Source organism: Ambystoma mexicanum, chromosome 7p (assembly GCF_040938575.1).
Source record: "Ambystoma mexicanum isolate Mex_15411 chromosome 7p, UKY_AmexF1_1, whole genome shotgun sequence".
Taxonomy (NCBI): Eukaryota; Metazoa; Chordata; class Amphibia; order Caudata; family Ambystomatidae; genus Ambystoma; species Ambystoma mexicanum.
The window spans coordinates 658,832,360-658,848,419 of record NC_090939.1 but is presented as its reverse complement, the minus strand read 5'-3'; the positions used below and the strand labels follow the sequence as shown (position 1 = coordinate 658,848,419).

General features: G+C 51.0%; 1 protein-coding gene across 2 annotated transcripts in view; it reads right to left on the bottom strand.

Moving 5' to 3' along the window:
• Positions 1 to 16,060, bottom strand: part of CNOT11 (CCR4-NOT transcription complex subunit 11) — a 535,329-nt gene that overhangs the window by 53,805 nt on the left and 465,464 nt on the right. For both annotated transcript variants that reach the window (XM_069636715.1, XM_069636716.1), the window contains one exon: positions 594 to 690. In XM_069636715.1, the coding sequence (XP_069492816.1) occupies positions 594 to 690 (97 nt within the window). The remainder of the gene's footprint in view (positions 1 to 593; positions 691 to 16,060) is intronic.

Here is a 16,060-nt window from a genome sequence, read left to right as displayed (position 1 = left end):
GGCAAAGAGAAGAAATGGATCTGAAGGATTAAGAGGCAGTCTTTTATTTTGTTAACATAGCTGCATGCTAATGTTTCACTGTTTTAGAAAATGGCTATCCTTTTTTACTAGACTTAATTTAGGAGCATGAATATGCAAAATAGCTGTACTTAAATAGGGCAACATGGGAAGCCATAGTAAATAAACTATTTGAAGCAGGGGCTGTTAATAAACAGCAAGTGCACTTTGTTTTTGAAAGCAAAATCGGTTTTCTGAACAGGAAAAAGCACCAGAGACAAACCACTACAACGGTCAGGCTGTTGACAGACCCACAAATCTCCAGATTTTTATTGGACCACACAATTTGAGGGGCACAAATAATTTGAGGGGCACAAATCACTTTTTTAAAAAAAAAACAATCATGCTGAAGCATAAATAACCTTACAATAAAGCCAAAAAGGTATTCAAAGTTGACCAAGTGCAAGGAAGAAAAGCAATTGTCCAATGACTGGAGTGTTCCCCATTGTGCAATTGATTACAACAACGTTACAGGTTTCTGTACTTAATTGTTTTAATGCACACAAATAACATGTTTTTAGTTTAAGATTACCCACCTGCATATATTTATCTTTAATTTGTTCACAAGTAGAGATACAATTTGAAATATAAAGGTGAATAAATTCCGGAGGAAGGTCCACTGCTGTAGTAAGCCTATAAAGAAAGTAAGAAAAACACATTAAAAATAACCCTTTACTTTACTAAAAAAAAAAAAAAAAAAAAGGAGCTCCAAGGTCTCTTTTTAAGCCCCAGCATAAATTGAAACCTTACTCGCTGATCAGTTTTGAAGATTCAAACATATCCTTAAAGGAATTAGAACACCCTAGTGGTGTTTCCAGAAACCTGATCGGTTAATCTGTGGGCTATACAAACTGGTATATCCCGCAGATACATTACAGCCTGGAAAATTTGGAGCTGCATACCTCCGCCACCAATTACAGCATGGAAAAGAAGTTGCTACCTCCTAAATCATCTGCTCGTGTGCCATTCCACACCGCCAATTGTTCATCTTCAGCGCTGCTATGCGAGCGTGACTGACTTGGCGCTGTCCCCTCACGGAACCTATGCAAACAAATGCTTTCTTTTCCTTCGCTGCTTTCCCCATGTGCCCGCGTCCCATTCCGTACCGACAATAGCTTATATGTCTAATTACCGTATGACCATACCTAACGTGACCCAGCCCCCTCTCAGAAGCTAACAGAATGAAAGCCTTCTTTCGGGATCCATAACAATGAAAAACAAACGCTGCAACACAAAGAAACAGGAACATCTACAAACAAAAGTATGTGAACATTATCCATTTCCCACCTCCTGTATGTTTTTAATACACTTGTGTTTGTGGTTTAAATGGATCAATATTATATTTACATTTGTAACTACTAACTTTGCCCCGTACATTACCCTGTCTGATAGAAATAAATAACTGCTCACACCTGCAGTTGCTTTCACCTATTAAATACTCTCTCTCCCCTCCCCCACTGCTAATGAGAGCCCACAACCCTGCACAAGAAGTCACAACCGGGAAAATGCCTGTAGCATAGCAGCTTCCACTTTCTACTCCAACACTGTGTGTAGATGAACAAGTTACTTTCTTACCTGGTAACGTTCTTTCGATGGGATGGTCCGACGACGTATTCCATATCTATGACAGTAATCACCACAGCTGTGCTGCTTCGGAAACTTTTTCGGCGTCTGCGTCCTGCGTCGATGACGTCGATGCGCCGCCGTCGAGGACCTCCTCCGACGTCCGACGTCATCCGATGTGATAAGTAGGACGCACGACGCCAGTAGCCTCAGTTGTAGTTTTTTCCCCCAGAACGTGTGACAATAGTCAACTGCCAGTCCGACACAAAGCCTTGCGGAACGTAAGCTGCAAACGCAACAGAAATTCTGCAGCGGGGAAGGCAGGGCGGGAGCGATATGGAATACGTCGTCGGACCATCCCATCGAAAGAACGTTACCAGGTAAGAAAGTAACTTGTTCTTCGAGGGGATTGGGTCCTCCGACGTATTCCATATCTATGACAGACTCCCAAAGCAGTACCAAATCAAGGAGGAGGGAAAGAATTTAGAAACAAAATTTAGAATAGCCAATCAAATAGCAGAGCAAAGGACCGCCTTGCCAAAGGCCAGATCCTGCCCTCTGATGGAATCGAGGGAATAATGCCGCACAAATGTATGCACTGAAGCCCAGGTGGCAGCATCACAGATGTTGCGAATAGGAACACCCCTCTGCAGGGCAGTAGATGCAGCCAAGCCCCTGGTAGAATGGGCCCGCAAGCCAGCCGGAGGGTCCTTGCCCGCCAAGCGGTAACACTCCGAGATGGCCAAAATAATCCAGCGGGACAAAGTCTGTTTCGTCACAGCTTGCCCCAAGCGCTTACCAGCGTAACCAATAAAGAGTTGATCGTCCACTCTGACCCGGGACATGCGAGAAACATAAAAGCTCAAAGCTCACCTAGGATCAAGCCTATGGAGCCTCTCCTCTTCCTTACCAGGATGCGGAGGAGGATAGAATGCCGGAAGAACAATCTTCTGGGCCAAATGAAATTCCGTCACTACCTTCGGAAGAAAAGAAGGACGAACTCGAAGGACAACCCTGTCCTTGTGAAATACAGTGAAGGGTGGCTTAACAGAAAGTGCCTGTAACTCACTCACTCTGCGAGCGGAAGTAACCGCAACTAAAAACACAGTTTTCAAAGTCAACAGCCTCAAAGGGCAAGAATGTAACGGCTCAAACGGAGCACCCATAAGAAACCTAAGAACAAGGTTCAAATCCCAACCGGGCACCAGGAAAGGCGACGGAGGGAACACATTAGTGAGCCCTTTCAGAAACTGTGAAATTAAAGGGATTTTAAAGTAAGAACATTCTTCAGATGAGCGCTTAAAGATGGACAGCGCCGCCAGGTAACCCTTAACGGTACCCACTTGCAAGCCCCTGTGGGCCAAAGAAAGCAAAAAGGACAGAACCATGGGGATGTCACATGCAAAAGGATCCACATTCTGAACTCTGCACCAGTCGCAGAACTTACGCCAACGGCAACGGTACAGAGACTTAGTTGCGGGCCTTCGGGCCGAAAGCAACACCTCCATCACGTCTTCAGGGAGGTCCCAATCCTTATACCTCAACCTTTCAGAAGCCAAGCGTGAAGGTTGAGGGATCCGACCTCTGGATGGAGAACCTGACCCCCCTCCCGTGAGAGCAGATCGTCTCGGTAGGGAAGACGACGTGGAGGGCAGATGGACAAGTCGAGAAGGTCCGGGTACCACGTCCTCCGAGCCCACGCCGGAGCAATGAGGATCATCCGGGAACCGAACTTCCGTAACCTCCGCAGCACTTGCGGGATGACGGGGACCGGAGGAAACGCGTACAGCAGCGGGAACGACCACTCCACCACGAACGCGTCTCCTAAGGCTCTTTTTGGAGGAAATTCCCGCGAGCAAAACCTTTCGCACTTCCGGTTGACACTGGAGGCAAAGAGATCCACTTGAGGGGTCCCCCAAAGGGCGAAGATCTCCAGGAGAATCTCCTGAGCCAACTCCCACTCGTGAGAGATCGTGCTCTGCCTGCTCAGAGCGTCCGCCGTCACGTTCTCGACTCCGGCCAGATGAACTGCCGAGATCGAAACTTCCTGCTGGATGGCCCAGAACTCGAGCTGCATCGCCTCCCTGCACAGAGGAAGTGACCCTGCCCCCCCTTTTTGTTGAGGTAGTGCATGGCCACTGTGTTGTCCGTCAGGATCAGGACATTCTTCCCTCGCACAGTCGGCAGAAAAGCCCTCAGGGCTAGCCTGACGGCCCTCAGCTCCAACAGATTGATATGGAGTCTGGACTCCGACGGAGACCAACGACCGCTGACTGTCAGCCCGTTGGCATGAGCTCCCCATCCCGTGAGGGATGCATCCGACACGATCGTCACCTCCGGCCAGGGAAGCCAAAACGGAGCCCCCTTCATCAAGTTGCCTTCGACGGCCCACCACAGAAGGTCCCGGGCGACCGAGGGCGGCACCTGAATCGGGTCCGACATCCTGCCGGAGGACTGCGACCATTGCATCTTGAGTGCCCACTGCAAAGATCTCATTCGCAGGCGAGCCTCTGGCACCAGAAGAATGCAGGATGCCATGAGGCCGAGCAACCTCAAGAACTCGAACGCTGGGAGCGTCTGGGCATGCTGAAACTTGCGCACCATCTGCTGAATGTGAAGAGCCCTCACCTGGGGAGGAAAACACTGCCCCAGGGAAGTGTCGAGCACTGCTCCGATGTACTGGAGCCTCTGCGTTGGCGTCAAATGGGACTTCTTTAAATTGAGGGAGAAGCCCAGCCTGTGAAGGGAGTGGCAGGCGACGGACAGATGATCCAGGACCTGCTCGGGAGAGCTCCCCCTGATCAACCAATCGTCCAGGTAGGGGTAGACGTGAATCCCCCCTTGCCTGAGATGCGCTGCCACCACCACCATGAGCTTGGTGAAAACCCTCGGGGCGGAGGTCAAACCGAACGGCAGGACCCGAAACTGAAAGTGCGAGTCGCCAACCGCGAACCTCAGGTACTTCTTGTGCTTGGGATGGATCGGCACATGGAAGTAAGCATCCTTGAGGTCGAGTGACACCAACCAGTCCTGAAGCTGAAGGGCCTGGAGGACTTGAGAGAGAGTAACCATCTTGAACTTGTCCTTCCTGAGGAGTTTGTTCAAACCGCGCAAGTCCATGATGGGTCTCAATCCCCCGTCTTTCTTGGAAATCAAAAAATAAGGGGAATACCATCCCTTGTTCCTCTCCGCTACAGGCACCAGTTCTATGGCGCCTTTCTCCAGCAGGGCTCGAATTTCCTGCGCAAGGAGCGGATCCGGACACTTCAAAGAGAGGTTCCCCGGTGGATTGTCGCGAGGCCTGTGCCGAAAGGGAAGACAGTAGCCGTGGGTTATGATCTCCAGAACCCACACATCCGAAGTAATGGCACGCCACTCTACAAGATGCTGCGCCAGCCTTCCCCCAACCGGCGAACCATGGGACAAGGCCTCATGACTGAGTAGGAGCGGCTGCGGCGTTACCTGAGGGCAAAGAGGCAACTGCCCGAGCGGCCTTGGCACCACGGGTACCCTGTCGTCCACCTCTGGTACCCCTGCGTTGGCCCCTTTGACTGCCAGCTCCTCTCGCTCTACCAAAGGACGAGTAATAGCGAAAGGAGCCACCCCTCCACTGCTGTCCCCTAGGACGAAAAGGAGGAGGTTGGCGAACTGCAGCGCCCAACGACTTCGCTGCAGCTTTTGAGGTCTGCAACCTCTCAAGGCTCTCGTCAGCCTTGCTGCCAAAAAGATGTTCACCATCAAAGGGCATGTTGAGGAGCCGGGACTGCACATCAGGAGCAAACCCCGACTTCCGCAACCACGCAAACCTGCGTATCACGGTGCTCGCCGCCATGGACCTACTGACGCATTCAGCTAAGTCCAAACCCGACTGAACGGACTCACACATGGCATCCTTACCATCCTGGACCAAAGCAAGGAAACCATCCCGTTCGTCCCCTTCGGGAATATGTTCAGCCGCTAACGCAACACAGTTCCACAGAGTGTGCGTGAAACGTGACAAGGCACAAATGGAGTTGGCCGCCTGAAGCGCCATACCACCAGAAGAAAACACCTTCTTCGCCCAGCCATCAAAACGTTTGTCGTCCCTATCAGGAGGGATGGTAGGGTACGACGCCTGCTTTGCCGGGGCCGTGGCCGCCTGCACCACCAAACTTTCCGGAGTGGGGTGCCTGGTCAAGTAGCAGGGGTCGCCACTGGCTGGACGGTATTTCCGCGACAAGGATCTGCCCACTGCCGGGAGACTCTCCGGAGCAGTCCAAGCCGCCGCCACCCTACGCTGTAAAGCCATATGGAATGGCAGAACCGGGTCAGATGGGGGACCAACATCAAGGATGTCCGTCAGATCATCCTGCACAAACTCCCCTGGGGGAGCAGACCATCCCAGATACTCAGACACCCTAGCCATAAGGCGCCGGTATGAGGAATCGGCATGGGAGCCAGGCTCAGGCCGACCAAATTCCACCTCCGGAGAGGTGTCCAGACCACTAGCATCATGCAGCGACTGCCTCAAATCGTCAAATTGACTATGGCCCGAGACAATGTCATCCGGCACCTGATCAGGAACCAGGCCAACCGAATCCTCATCCGCCTCCGAAATATAATCCAAGTGGTGGAAAGGCACCTGAGAGTGCCTGCTCTTAGCCAGAGCCTTCCTAGGGGGTACACCCGAGACACGGGGCACCTCCGACACGAAAGGCGTCGATGGCGTCGAGCGAATCGGCGCCGCCGTCGAGAAAACCGGCAACGGCGCCGAGAGGATCGGCGTCGACGTCGAGGAAATCGGCGTCGACGTCAGATGCAGCGCCTCCAATATCGGCGGCGTCGACACAGCCCTCGAAGCCGGAGCCCCGAGCGTGTCCCTCGACGACCTGAACGTCGACGGCTACGACGACTTCCTCGGAGCCGGAGCTTCGAGAAAGCCTGTCGACGCCCTCGACGCCTCAGACGTCGATGTCTTCCTCGAAGACATCACAGGTGCACACGGTCTCGATCGCGTCGAGGACCGGGACCTGGAACGGGTACGGCGAGAACGAGCCTCCTTGTCCGAACGGGACCTCTCCCGTGACTCGTGCCGACCACTCTTGCGAGCGGCGTCTCTCGACCTCACACGGCCGACCCCACTCGGGGGCGCGGACGGTTGAGTACCCTGCGACTCAAGAATCGCCAACATTTTCTTCCCGAAGGAAGCCCATTCCTCCGGCGTCGCACGGCTGGTGGGATAACCGACGTGCCGGGCAGAGTCCTCGGAAGAGGACCTGGAAGGCGACCGGTGACGGCGCTTCCGAGAACGCCTCGAAGAGGCAGAGGAGTGGCGAGACCGACTCCTAGAAGAAGACCGACGAGACCTCCGACGATGACGCGGAGAGTCACCCCTCGAATCATCCGTCGAAAGCCCCGCCGACTTCGACTTCCGGGGCTTGGACACCCGACCTACCGACAATTTCTTCTTACGTTCGCGTAAGGCCTTGGAAGTGAGCGACAGGCAGTCGACACAGTCATCCGTGTCGTGGGCCTCCCCGAGGCACCAGAGGCAGGCGTCGTGCGAGTCAGTCACCGACATCTTGGACCCACACACCCCGCACTTCTTGAAGCCCGGACGCGGGGTTGAAGACGAAGTGGAAGACATCGCTGCGAAGGAATATTCACAAACGAACAGGCTCGAAGAACCAGAAAGAACAGAACTCCAAAGAGTCGAGGCTAGAACCGAGAAACACGAAGCAACACGTTCGCGGAAAAAACGGAACTGAGGCTACTGGCGTCGTGCGTCCTACTTATCACATCGGATGACGTCGGACGTCGGAGGAGGTCCTCGACGGCGGCGCATCGACGTCATCGACGCAGGACGCAGACGCCGAAAAAGTTTCCGAAGCAGCACAGCTGTGGTGATTACTGTCATAGATATGGAATACGTCGGAGGACCCAATCCCCTCGAAATTATTTTTACAATACTACACTTTCCATCCTCTAACCCTTTTCCCAATAATAATTGTGTGCATTTATTAGTCATGAGTCTTGTCTCATTTAATAAAAGACCGAGGGTGTTCTAATAGTTTATAGACCTGCAGCTTAGGCGTTATGGTCCCTCATACCTCGTTAAAGGCCCTCGCTTCTCTCGGGCCATTAACTCAGTCTTCAGGCCCTCGCTGCAGGTCTATAAAGCTATATTAGTTACTTTCAGTAAGGTGCCTTTTGATAATTACAGTCCTCATGGCAGACATTCCTGATATCTTGAAAGATCTCAATGTGCAGACTGGACAATTCTTCTACCACCTGGGGACAAATGCGGCTCTAACGACTGTTAAAGCATCAGATATACTCGTCATGACGTCTATACTACACAAGTGCAATTGCAAGAGCTCCACTACTTCCGTTCCAACTGTCTCCAACACATAAATGCAGAGTTATAGTACAACTGCCATTAAAGGTTATGAGCAATCTGAATAAAGGGATTCTGAGAGGGTGGAGTTGTGTTGAGTTATCCGAGTACTGTCCCTCCTTCCTCCCATCAAGGGGCTTTGCAAGAATAAGTTATGTTTGTCTTCTAATTCAAAGCAACCCAAACAATTTCCCGTGGCTGGACGAAAGAATGAGAATGCAGAACTTAAAGGAATAACCGAAGAGCAGACCACCCAAGCAATCATCCACCCCGATGAGATTCCAAGCAGCTAAGTTTTGCAATTATGGCCCCTTGGGATAGTCTGAAAAACTGTTGTGCGAAAATCCATTCCAAAAAGGGGAAGGCTAAGGACTGTGCAGGAGCCATGTGTGTAGAGATGGAAATGGGGAGAATTGGAGGAAGTTGGAGGGGAGCGTGGGGGTGGGGGAGGGTGTATTATGGAAGGAGGGGAGAATTGTGGGGAGATTAAGGGGGAGCAGTGGAGTTGGAAAGACTTGAAGAGGTATCCCCTGGATTACGTTAACAGTGCGTCAGTGAAGGGGTATGGGTGAAGGTTCTGGGTGGTGTTCCTCAGATAAGGGAAGTTGGGATAGGAGTGGGCAGATAGTGGGGACATCGGACAAATGAATGCATTTTGCAAATCTGGTAGCACAAGAGCACCGCACAATAGGAGTTGCAAAACTGATTTCGACAAAGCCATATGGGACTGCAAATATATACAAATAAGACCAAGAAGTTGCCAGACAAATATCTAGCATTTATTTATTAATTGTTTGCTTGTTAGGGGTTTATACAGCAAATACATTCTGTTTCAAAGCGTATGAGCATTTTTTTCTTAAGATATAAAAACAACTGCATGTCTCCAGGCAGAATGAGCTTTACGTTCTGGAGACACATTCACCTGAATGGAATTAGCCAAATTAAAAGAAAAAAAAATCAATCTAAATGGTACATTCGACCGATTTCCGCCAGTACCATTTGATCGATTTTTCAAAATCCCGAAAGAGCGTGGGTGACCCCGCTCCCCATGTTCAGAAGGGGACAAAAACAAAAGAAAAAAAAGAAAAAGGGGACCCTGCTGCATCGGACAGAGAAAAAGGTAAGTAGGGGGGGTGGGGTGTACTGGGGGGACATGGGTTTTGTTTGTTCAGCCGCAGTAAAATCATATTCGCTGCGACATGGTCTTCACTCAAGTCCGCCGCAACCAATTCTACCACGGTCAAACAACCCAAATCCACCTGAACTAGTCCAAGCAGCTCTTAATTCACAGGACTATACATTGAGAATTAACTGCTTTATCTCCTTTACCTTTTCAAGGCCAAGCTAAACCAAACAAGAAGCTGGTCGAAGACCATAACCTCCCTAGTTAGGACAACGCAAAAATTGAGCTCGATTATGGCTAATGAGGTGAACATTCATTCACTTAAGAATGGTGAGAAAGTGAACTAACACAGGCATTTGTATTTTCTGTTGCAGATATAAATAAATAAAGACAGGTGGCCTTAAGGGTGAGCTGCTTTACAGAATACTAGAAAATGCAGGGGGCGCAAATCCGACAGCTCACTCAGTTGCCTGAATGATGTGATTGCAATCAAGAAAACTAAAATTGAGCAGCAAAGGACAAGAATTTAAAGCTTAGAGGGAACCAGTCATCAAACTAGCGAATTTAAGATTCAAAACTGAAAATGGGACAAACGTTTTGGGTGGAAAATAATTCACCAATCCCTCTAGGAACTGCATTAGTCCCAATCGAAAAATGTAATCCAAAGTGTGCCAATATTCAAACTGGTTTGAGCTGGTTTAAGCTCCCCTCTTCCTCCTCCTCTATCATTCCTGACTGCCTGTCTGCTATTCAGTCTTGGTGAACCTCCAATGATCTGTCTTAATGCCACTAAAACAGAGATCCTTTCTATCGGGACATCTGCTCCCCGTTTCCCTCCTGCATTCGGGCTGCCCTCTATTGGCTCACTTCCCTCTCCATCCACTGAGGCCAGACACCCTGGGGTCATCTTTGGCTCCTCTCTCTCCTTTACTCCTCACATCTTGGACCTTGCCAATAAAGCTCACTTTCAACTTCACCTCCTTAGAGGCAGCTCCCTTTCCTCACCCTTCCCGCCAGAAGCTCAACATTTCAAGCTCTGGTCCTCGCCAGGCTAGAGAACTGCAATAGCCTCTTTCTCAACCCACCTCTTCATTTGCTCCATCCTCTTCAACTAATCCAGATTAGGGTTGCAAGACTTATCCTTGGCCTCAAGCCCTGGGACTGTATCTCTCCAGCTCTAAAATCCCTCTACTTGCTCCCGGTTGCTGCAAAGATCAAATTCAAGACCCTTTGCATCATCCCCAAGGCTGTCGGGGGCCTACGACGCCACTAGCTGCAACACTCTTACTAAACACTCTCCGTCTAGATCCCCTTGATCTTCTGGCACCAACTCTCTGCTGATGAAACGCTTTTCCAATCAGAGAGCTGGGGCAGATCTCTCTTCTCAGCTGGCTCCCTCCTGTGGACCAGTCTCTCTCTGTCTTGAAACGGACTACATCAAATTCTGCAAACAACTCAAGACCTTTCTCTTCTCCTACTCCTTCCCTCTCCCGTGCTAACCATCCCCTCCGTCCCTGAGATTGTCAGCCTGGTCCCTCAAGAGTCCAATAGGGTCCTGGCATTCTGCCCAACCACCCCCTGCACTGCCCTCTGGGCCTGCAGCCGTCTGGCGGGTGGTTTGTCTCTGCCCTGCACTTACCTGTTGGGCGGTAGACCTCGCTCTTCGCCTGGGATGCATCCAACAATGCACTTACCTGTTGCCTCCCCAAAGGGAATCTCTAGCACTGCCTCACCTAGGGGACCCTAATTTCCTTGTTCTTTTCACTGCACTTACACGCACTGAATGTCACAAGGCGTAGTAGGACCGCTTGTCGTTTCTAGTTATTCATTGTCATTTTAATTTTTTATTTGCTCCCTTGTGTCTTGTGGAGCTTTGAAACTGTCTTGTATAAGCACCTTCTAAATATCCCATTAAAAAAAAGACAATACGAAGATACAACCCAGAATAACTACCGGAGGACGTGCAGAAGGGCCAAAGCCACTATCATGGCATCCAGCAGTGAATGTAATGTTGAACTGGATTTAGTGGCAGGACTACAATGAGAAGGGAATTGTTTCCATTACCTCTTCCGGCAAATAAACAAACAATTTGATATTGAAAATTAATAGATTTGAACAGCAGCAAGTGTGGCTAGTTGGAGCAGTGAAGGAGCGCTATGGAGTTGTTGGAGAAAGAGTAGTTATGCCCAAATACATTTTTGTTATGCTACATCTTGATACTCTTGAGCGTTGCCATATCCGGCTCCCAGTGAAGCAAGAAAGATCTCTTGGCCTGACTACATTATGAATGGACCCTTGTGAAAGGTTGGCTTTCATTTATCAGACCAAGTTGAAAAACAGATTTCAGCAACTTGGGAGTTCAATATCTCACCCTGATTCAGAGAGGCCGGACAGCAAGGAAGGGTCGGATTCAGGCTGCCCTCTTTGGTCAATTGGACATGCCCTGTCCATTGAATGTGGAATTCCTCAAGGGAAAAAGACTATTAAGAGTTGTGCATTCGTTGCCGATAACCGATCATGGTGGGATCAGCTCCCTTACAACAGGTTATGTGACCCCTGCACCACCCTATACCCAACACACCAAGACTTGGGTTTTGGGCAAATCTGCTAAGTCAGGGGTGCTGTCCCATCCCCTCACTCCTCCGCCTCCAAAAGTAGGGTAAAATTACAGCCTTTTTACCCCCTCTGACTGGGTAAAAAAGCAATACCCCATTCTACCATTTTGAATTTACAATGTCTGGGAGGTTAGCTCCTAATTTGAGCCCCATCTTCCCCCAGTGCCTCGCAGATCTGTTCATCAGATTACATATTAAATATATTTATTCTCTGGGACAAGCTGAAGGCAGAATTGATTTACCAGCTACTAAGAGATTATTACTTACCAGTATCGGAGGCTTGTAGCTGCTTAAAATCATACGCTTTGCATAGTCTGCCATCTAGTGGTTGGCTTACAGAATAACATTTACTTTTTTGAAGTTGAAAAATAGGGAATCAAGAGGGGCGTTCCGGCTACGCTATTCCTATCATACGTGTACAGGTATCCAGGATACCGCACGTATCGAGATCCTCTGATGTTTTTTTCTTCTAGCCTGTCGTTTATAAATTATAAGTTACTCACCGTAGTGACTAACTTACTCTTAGTCCATAGTCCCCTTTCCTCCATACTGTATGGGACGGGAGACAACCTTTTTCACCAGAAAAAAACCTTCTTCCCCTTTAAATTTAGAGGAGCACAGGCGCGCGGAGCATACGCTGCCCTGACTCCGCCCTCCGGCGCCACACGTCTGTCCACACTGACGCATCGACAATCGATTTAACATTGCCTAATGACACCGGTATTATTAGGGGGGAGGTTGGTGGGACATATGGAGGAAAAGGGACTTAGTACAGTACATTAGTCACTACGGTAACTTAGAATTACTCTTACGTCCCGTCCCCTTTCCTCCATGCTGTATGGGCGATTACAACTGATTTTAGCCCTAGGGTGGAGAGAAGACCCTCCTTAAGCAAACAAGTTCCTGAAAACCGCCTGTCCGAAAATTGCATCAGATCTAGAGCCGGCATCCAAACTTTAATGCTTGCAGAAAGCCGAGGGAGAGGCCCAAGTGGCCGCCCTGCTTATGACTTGCCAAGAGACATGGCGCTGGAATGCGATAGTCGTTGCCTTGGCCCTGACTGCGTGGGCATGCATGTTGGCCAGGAGCGGCTTGTGCTGGCCCTCGTACGTTTCCTTGATGGCAGAGATAATCCACCGGTGTATGGAGGCCTTAGAGGCCTGATAGCCTGGCCTCGAGCCTCCGAAAGTGACAAAGATCGTCCGACCTGCGGAAGCCTTTGGTCCTGTCCAAGTCGAATTTTTACAGCACGCCTGACATCCAGGCAGTGCAGCACTCTCTGTGCTTCATCCTTGGGACCGGGAAAGAATGTAGGAAGGACTATTTCTTCGTTCAAGTGAAATGCAGATGGAGCCTTGGGCAGAAATGCCGGGTGCGTCCGCAGGACTACCTTGTCCTTGTGAAAGGTGGGATATGGTTCAGAGGCGACCAACGCCTGGATCTCGGTGACCAACTGGTAAGGCCGCCTTGATGGTGACCAGCCTGATGTCCACGGACACCATTGGCTCGAATGATTTGTGCGCCAGGGCCTCCAAGACTATGTTAAGTTCCCACACCAGGTGCTGTTTGACGGGCGGGTAGAGCCTAGCGAGACCAGCCAGATGGAAAAGATGCCCTCCTCCGAGTTCCTATAAGCCCCAGTGGCTGCAAGGTATGTGCGGCAGGTGTCCACCTGTACACCCGTATGAGCGAGGTGCACCGAAAAGGAGAGCATGTCGTCCAAAGTGCACGCCAAGGGGTCGATTCCTCTTGAGTCTGGCCAGTGGCAGAATCTGGTCCATTTGCTTTTGTACTTGGCCCTGGTGGCCTTGCTCCTGGCGCCCTGTATGATCTCCAGATTGGCCCATGAAAGTCTAAGGTGCCGCAGCGCTACCTGCTCAGGTACCACGCTGTGAGGGCTAGTTTCACTGGCGTGGGGTTGATGATCCTGCCCTCTACTGCGCCAGAAGATGTGCGGGGCCCGTCGGAAAGTGTATCGGGGGCACCTCCTAAAGGCTGAGTAGCTCTGAAAACCATGGCCTGGCTGGCCACCACGGAGCTATTAGAATGATGCGGAATCGGTGAGACTCCTTGAGCTTGCAAATTACCCTGTGGTTAAGTGGGGTAGGCGGAAAGGCCGGTTCACTGGGGCTCTTACCCTGCCAGGATGCGAACTTGTGGCACCGCTTATTGTGCCAGGTGGCAAAGCGATCCACCTGGGGATTACCCCCACCTGCTGATCTCCTGAATAATGAGGTAGTTTAGCTGCCACTCGTAATTGTCCGCTCTCAGCCTGCTGAGCCTGTCCGCCTCCAGGTTGGATTTCCCCGGGAGGTGGACTGCCAAGAGGGAAATGTCAAATTCCATGGCCCATTCCCACATGCTGATCGCCAGCCTGCACAGAGGAGGGGATCTGGTGCCTCCCTGCTTGTTGGCGTAGCACATGCTGGTAGAGTGGTCTGTCTGGATGAGGACAACCTTTCCCTTGAGAAGTGGTGGGACTGCTCTGAGCACTAGCCAGATGGCGTTCAGCTCCAGCCAATTGATGTGGTATTCCTGCTCCTGTCGAGTCCAGGTGCTGTGGACTGAGAGATCGTCCAGGCTAGCTCCCCAGCCCTCGAGCGAGAAGTCTGTGGTGATGGTGGCCTGCGGAGGGGGTGGCCGAAAGGGCTTGTCCGTCCGTAGGTTGCAGTCCATGGACCACCAAGTTAGGTCCGAGTGGAGGGATGGAGGAATGTTGATCATCTCGGATTGCGAGTCCCGCTCCTGATTCCATGAGGCCGCGAAGTGCAGCTGAATCCTTCTCATCCTTAGTCTTGTGTGCTGCATGGTTAACAGGACGACCACCACCAGTAGACCCAGGAGATGTTGGTACCACCATGCTGACGTCCCCTACCTGCTGAGGAAGTGGGAGGAAGCCCTCTTGATGGCCCAGATTTTGTCTTCCACCATGCTGCTTCTCGGAGCACGCATCCCAAATGAGACCCAGGAATGTCGGAGTCTGCGTAGGGAGCAGCTGTGACTTCTTGAGGTCGAGCGAGATGCCCAGGTCGTGCAGTGTGTTCATAAGGGCATGGGAAGAGTGAACCGCTTCCGGAGATGTAGCCCTGGAAAGCCAGTCGTCGAGGTATGGGTAGATGTGGAGGCCCTGCGCTCTGAGGAGGGCCGCTACAGCGTTCATGTGTCTGTTAAAGACCAGGGGGCCGGGTTGAGGGCAAGCACAAGGACTTTGTATTGGAAATGGTAGCCCATGATCCTGAACCGTAGGAAAAAACGATGGGGCTGCCTAATCGGGATGTGTAGGTACGTGTCCTTCAGGTCCAGGGAGCACATCCAGTCTCCCTTGTCCAATGTCTACGCTATAAAAGCTGGCGTAACAATCTTGAATTTTTGCAGGGGTAAGGAGAGGTTGAGGATGTAAAGGTCCAGCACAACTGTCAGGCCCGCCTGGTTCTTCTGAATGGCAAAAATCCTGGAGTAGAAGCCAAAGCCTCGCTGGGATGCTGGGACTTCCTCCACTGCTTGGCTCTTCACGAGCGATCGGATCTCCACCAAAAGAGTTGCTGTCCCAACCTGTGGGAGTGGAGGGGAGAAGAGGCTGGGATAGGAAGGCTGTACCCCATGGATACTACGGAGAAGATCCAGGGGTCTGCGAAATTCTGGCGCCAGAATTGTGCATGGAGAGCAAGCCTGCCCCCCCACCAGAGACATGTGGACACAAAGGGGTGCGTCATGCCTTCTTTCCCTCGGAGGATGAGTAGGGGGACTAGAAAAAGCCCTTACTGCCCCCCCTTTTGTTGTTTGCGATGGTTCTGAGACAGCGAGTGGTCCAGCTGCCTGGATCTGCATTCCTGGAAGCCGCTGAACCCTCCATATGTACGAACCTTCTCTGAGCGCCGCTGAGATTGGGTTTACAATTTGGGCGTGGTCTTTGTAAGAATGGATAAAGACTTTGCCGTTTGTAAGCTGTTCTTTTTGTACAGCTCTTTGTCCGTAGAGGAGTGGAAGAGGTCCCCCCCTTGAATGGTAGATCTAGAAAGCGTTCCTGGACATCAGGGTTGAATTTCGATGCCCCAAGCCAGGTTGTTCTCATGTCCGAGGCAATGCCGATGGCACGGCCTGAGGTATCGATATGAGACACTGGATTTCATGAGGTCATGCGCCACCAGCTTGGCTTCCGCTAGCCCCGCCTTAAAGCGTGATTGGCATTGGGTGGGGAGTTCAGAGAGGAAGTCCGCAATTTCCCTCCATAACTGTTGCTTGGTGGCAGCCAGTATGGCATCCGCGTTGGCCTGACGTAGGTGCAGGGAGGCGTTGGAGTAGATCTTCTTGTCGTACGCCTGCAAG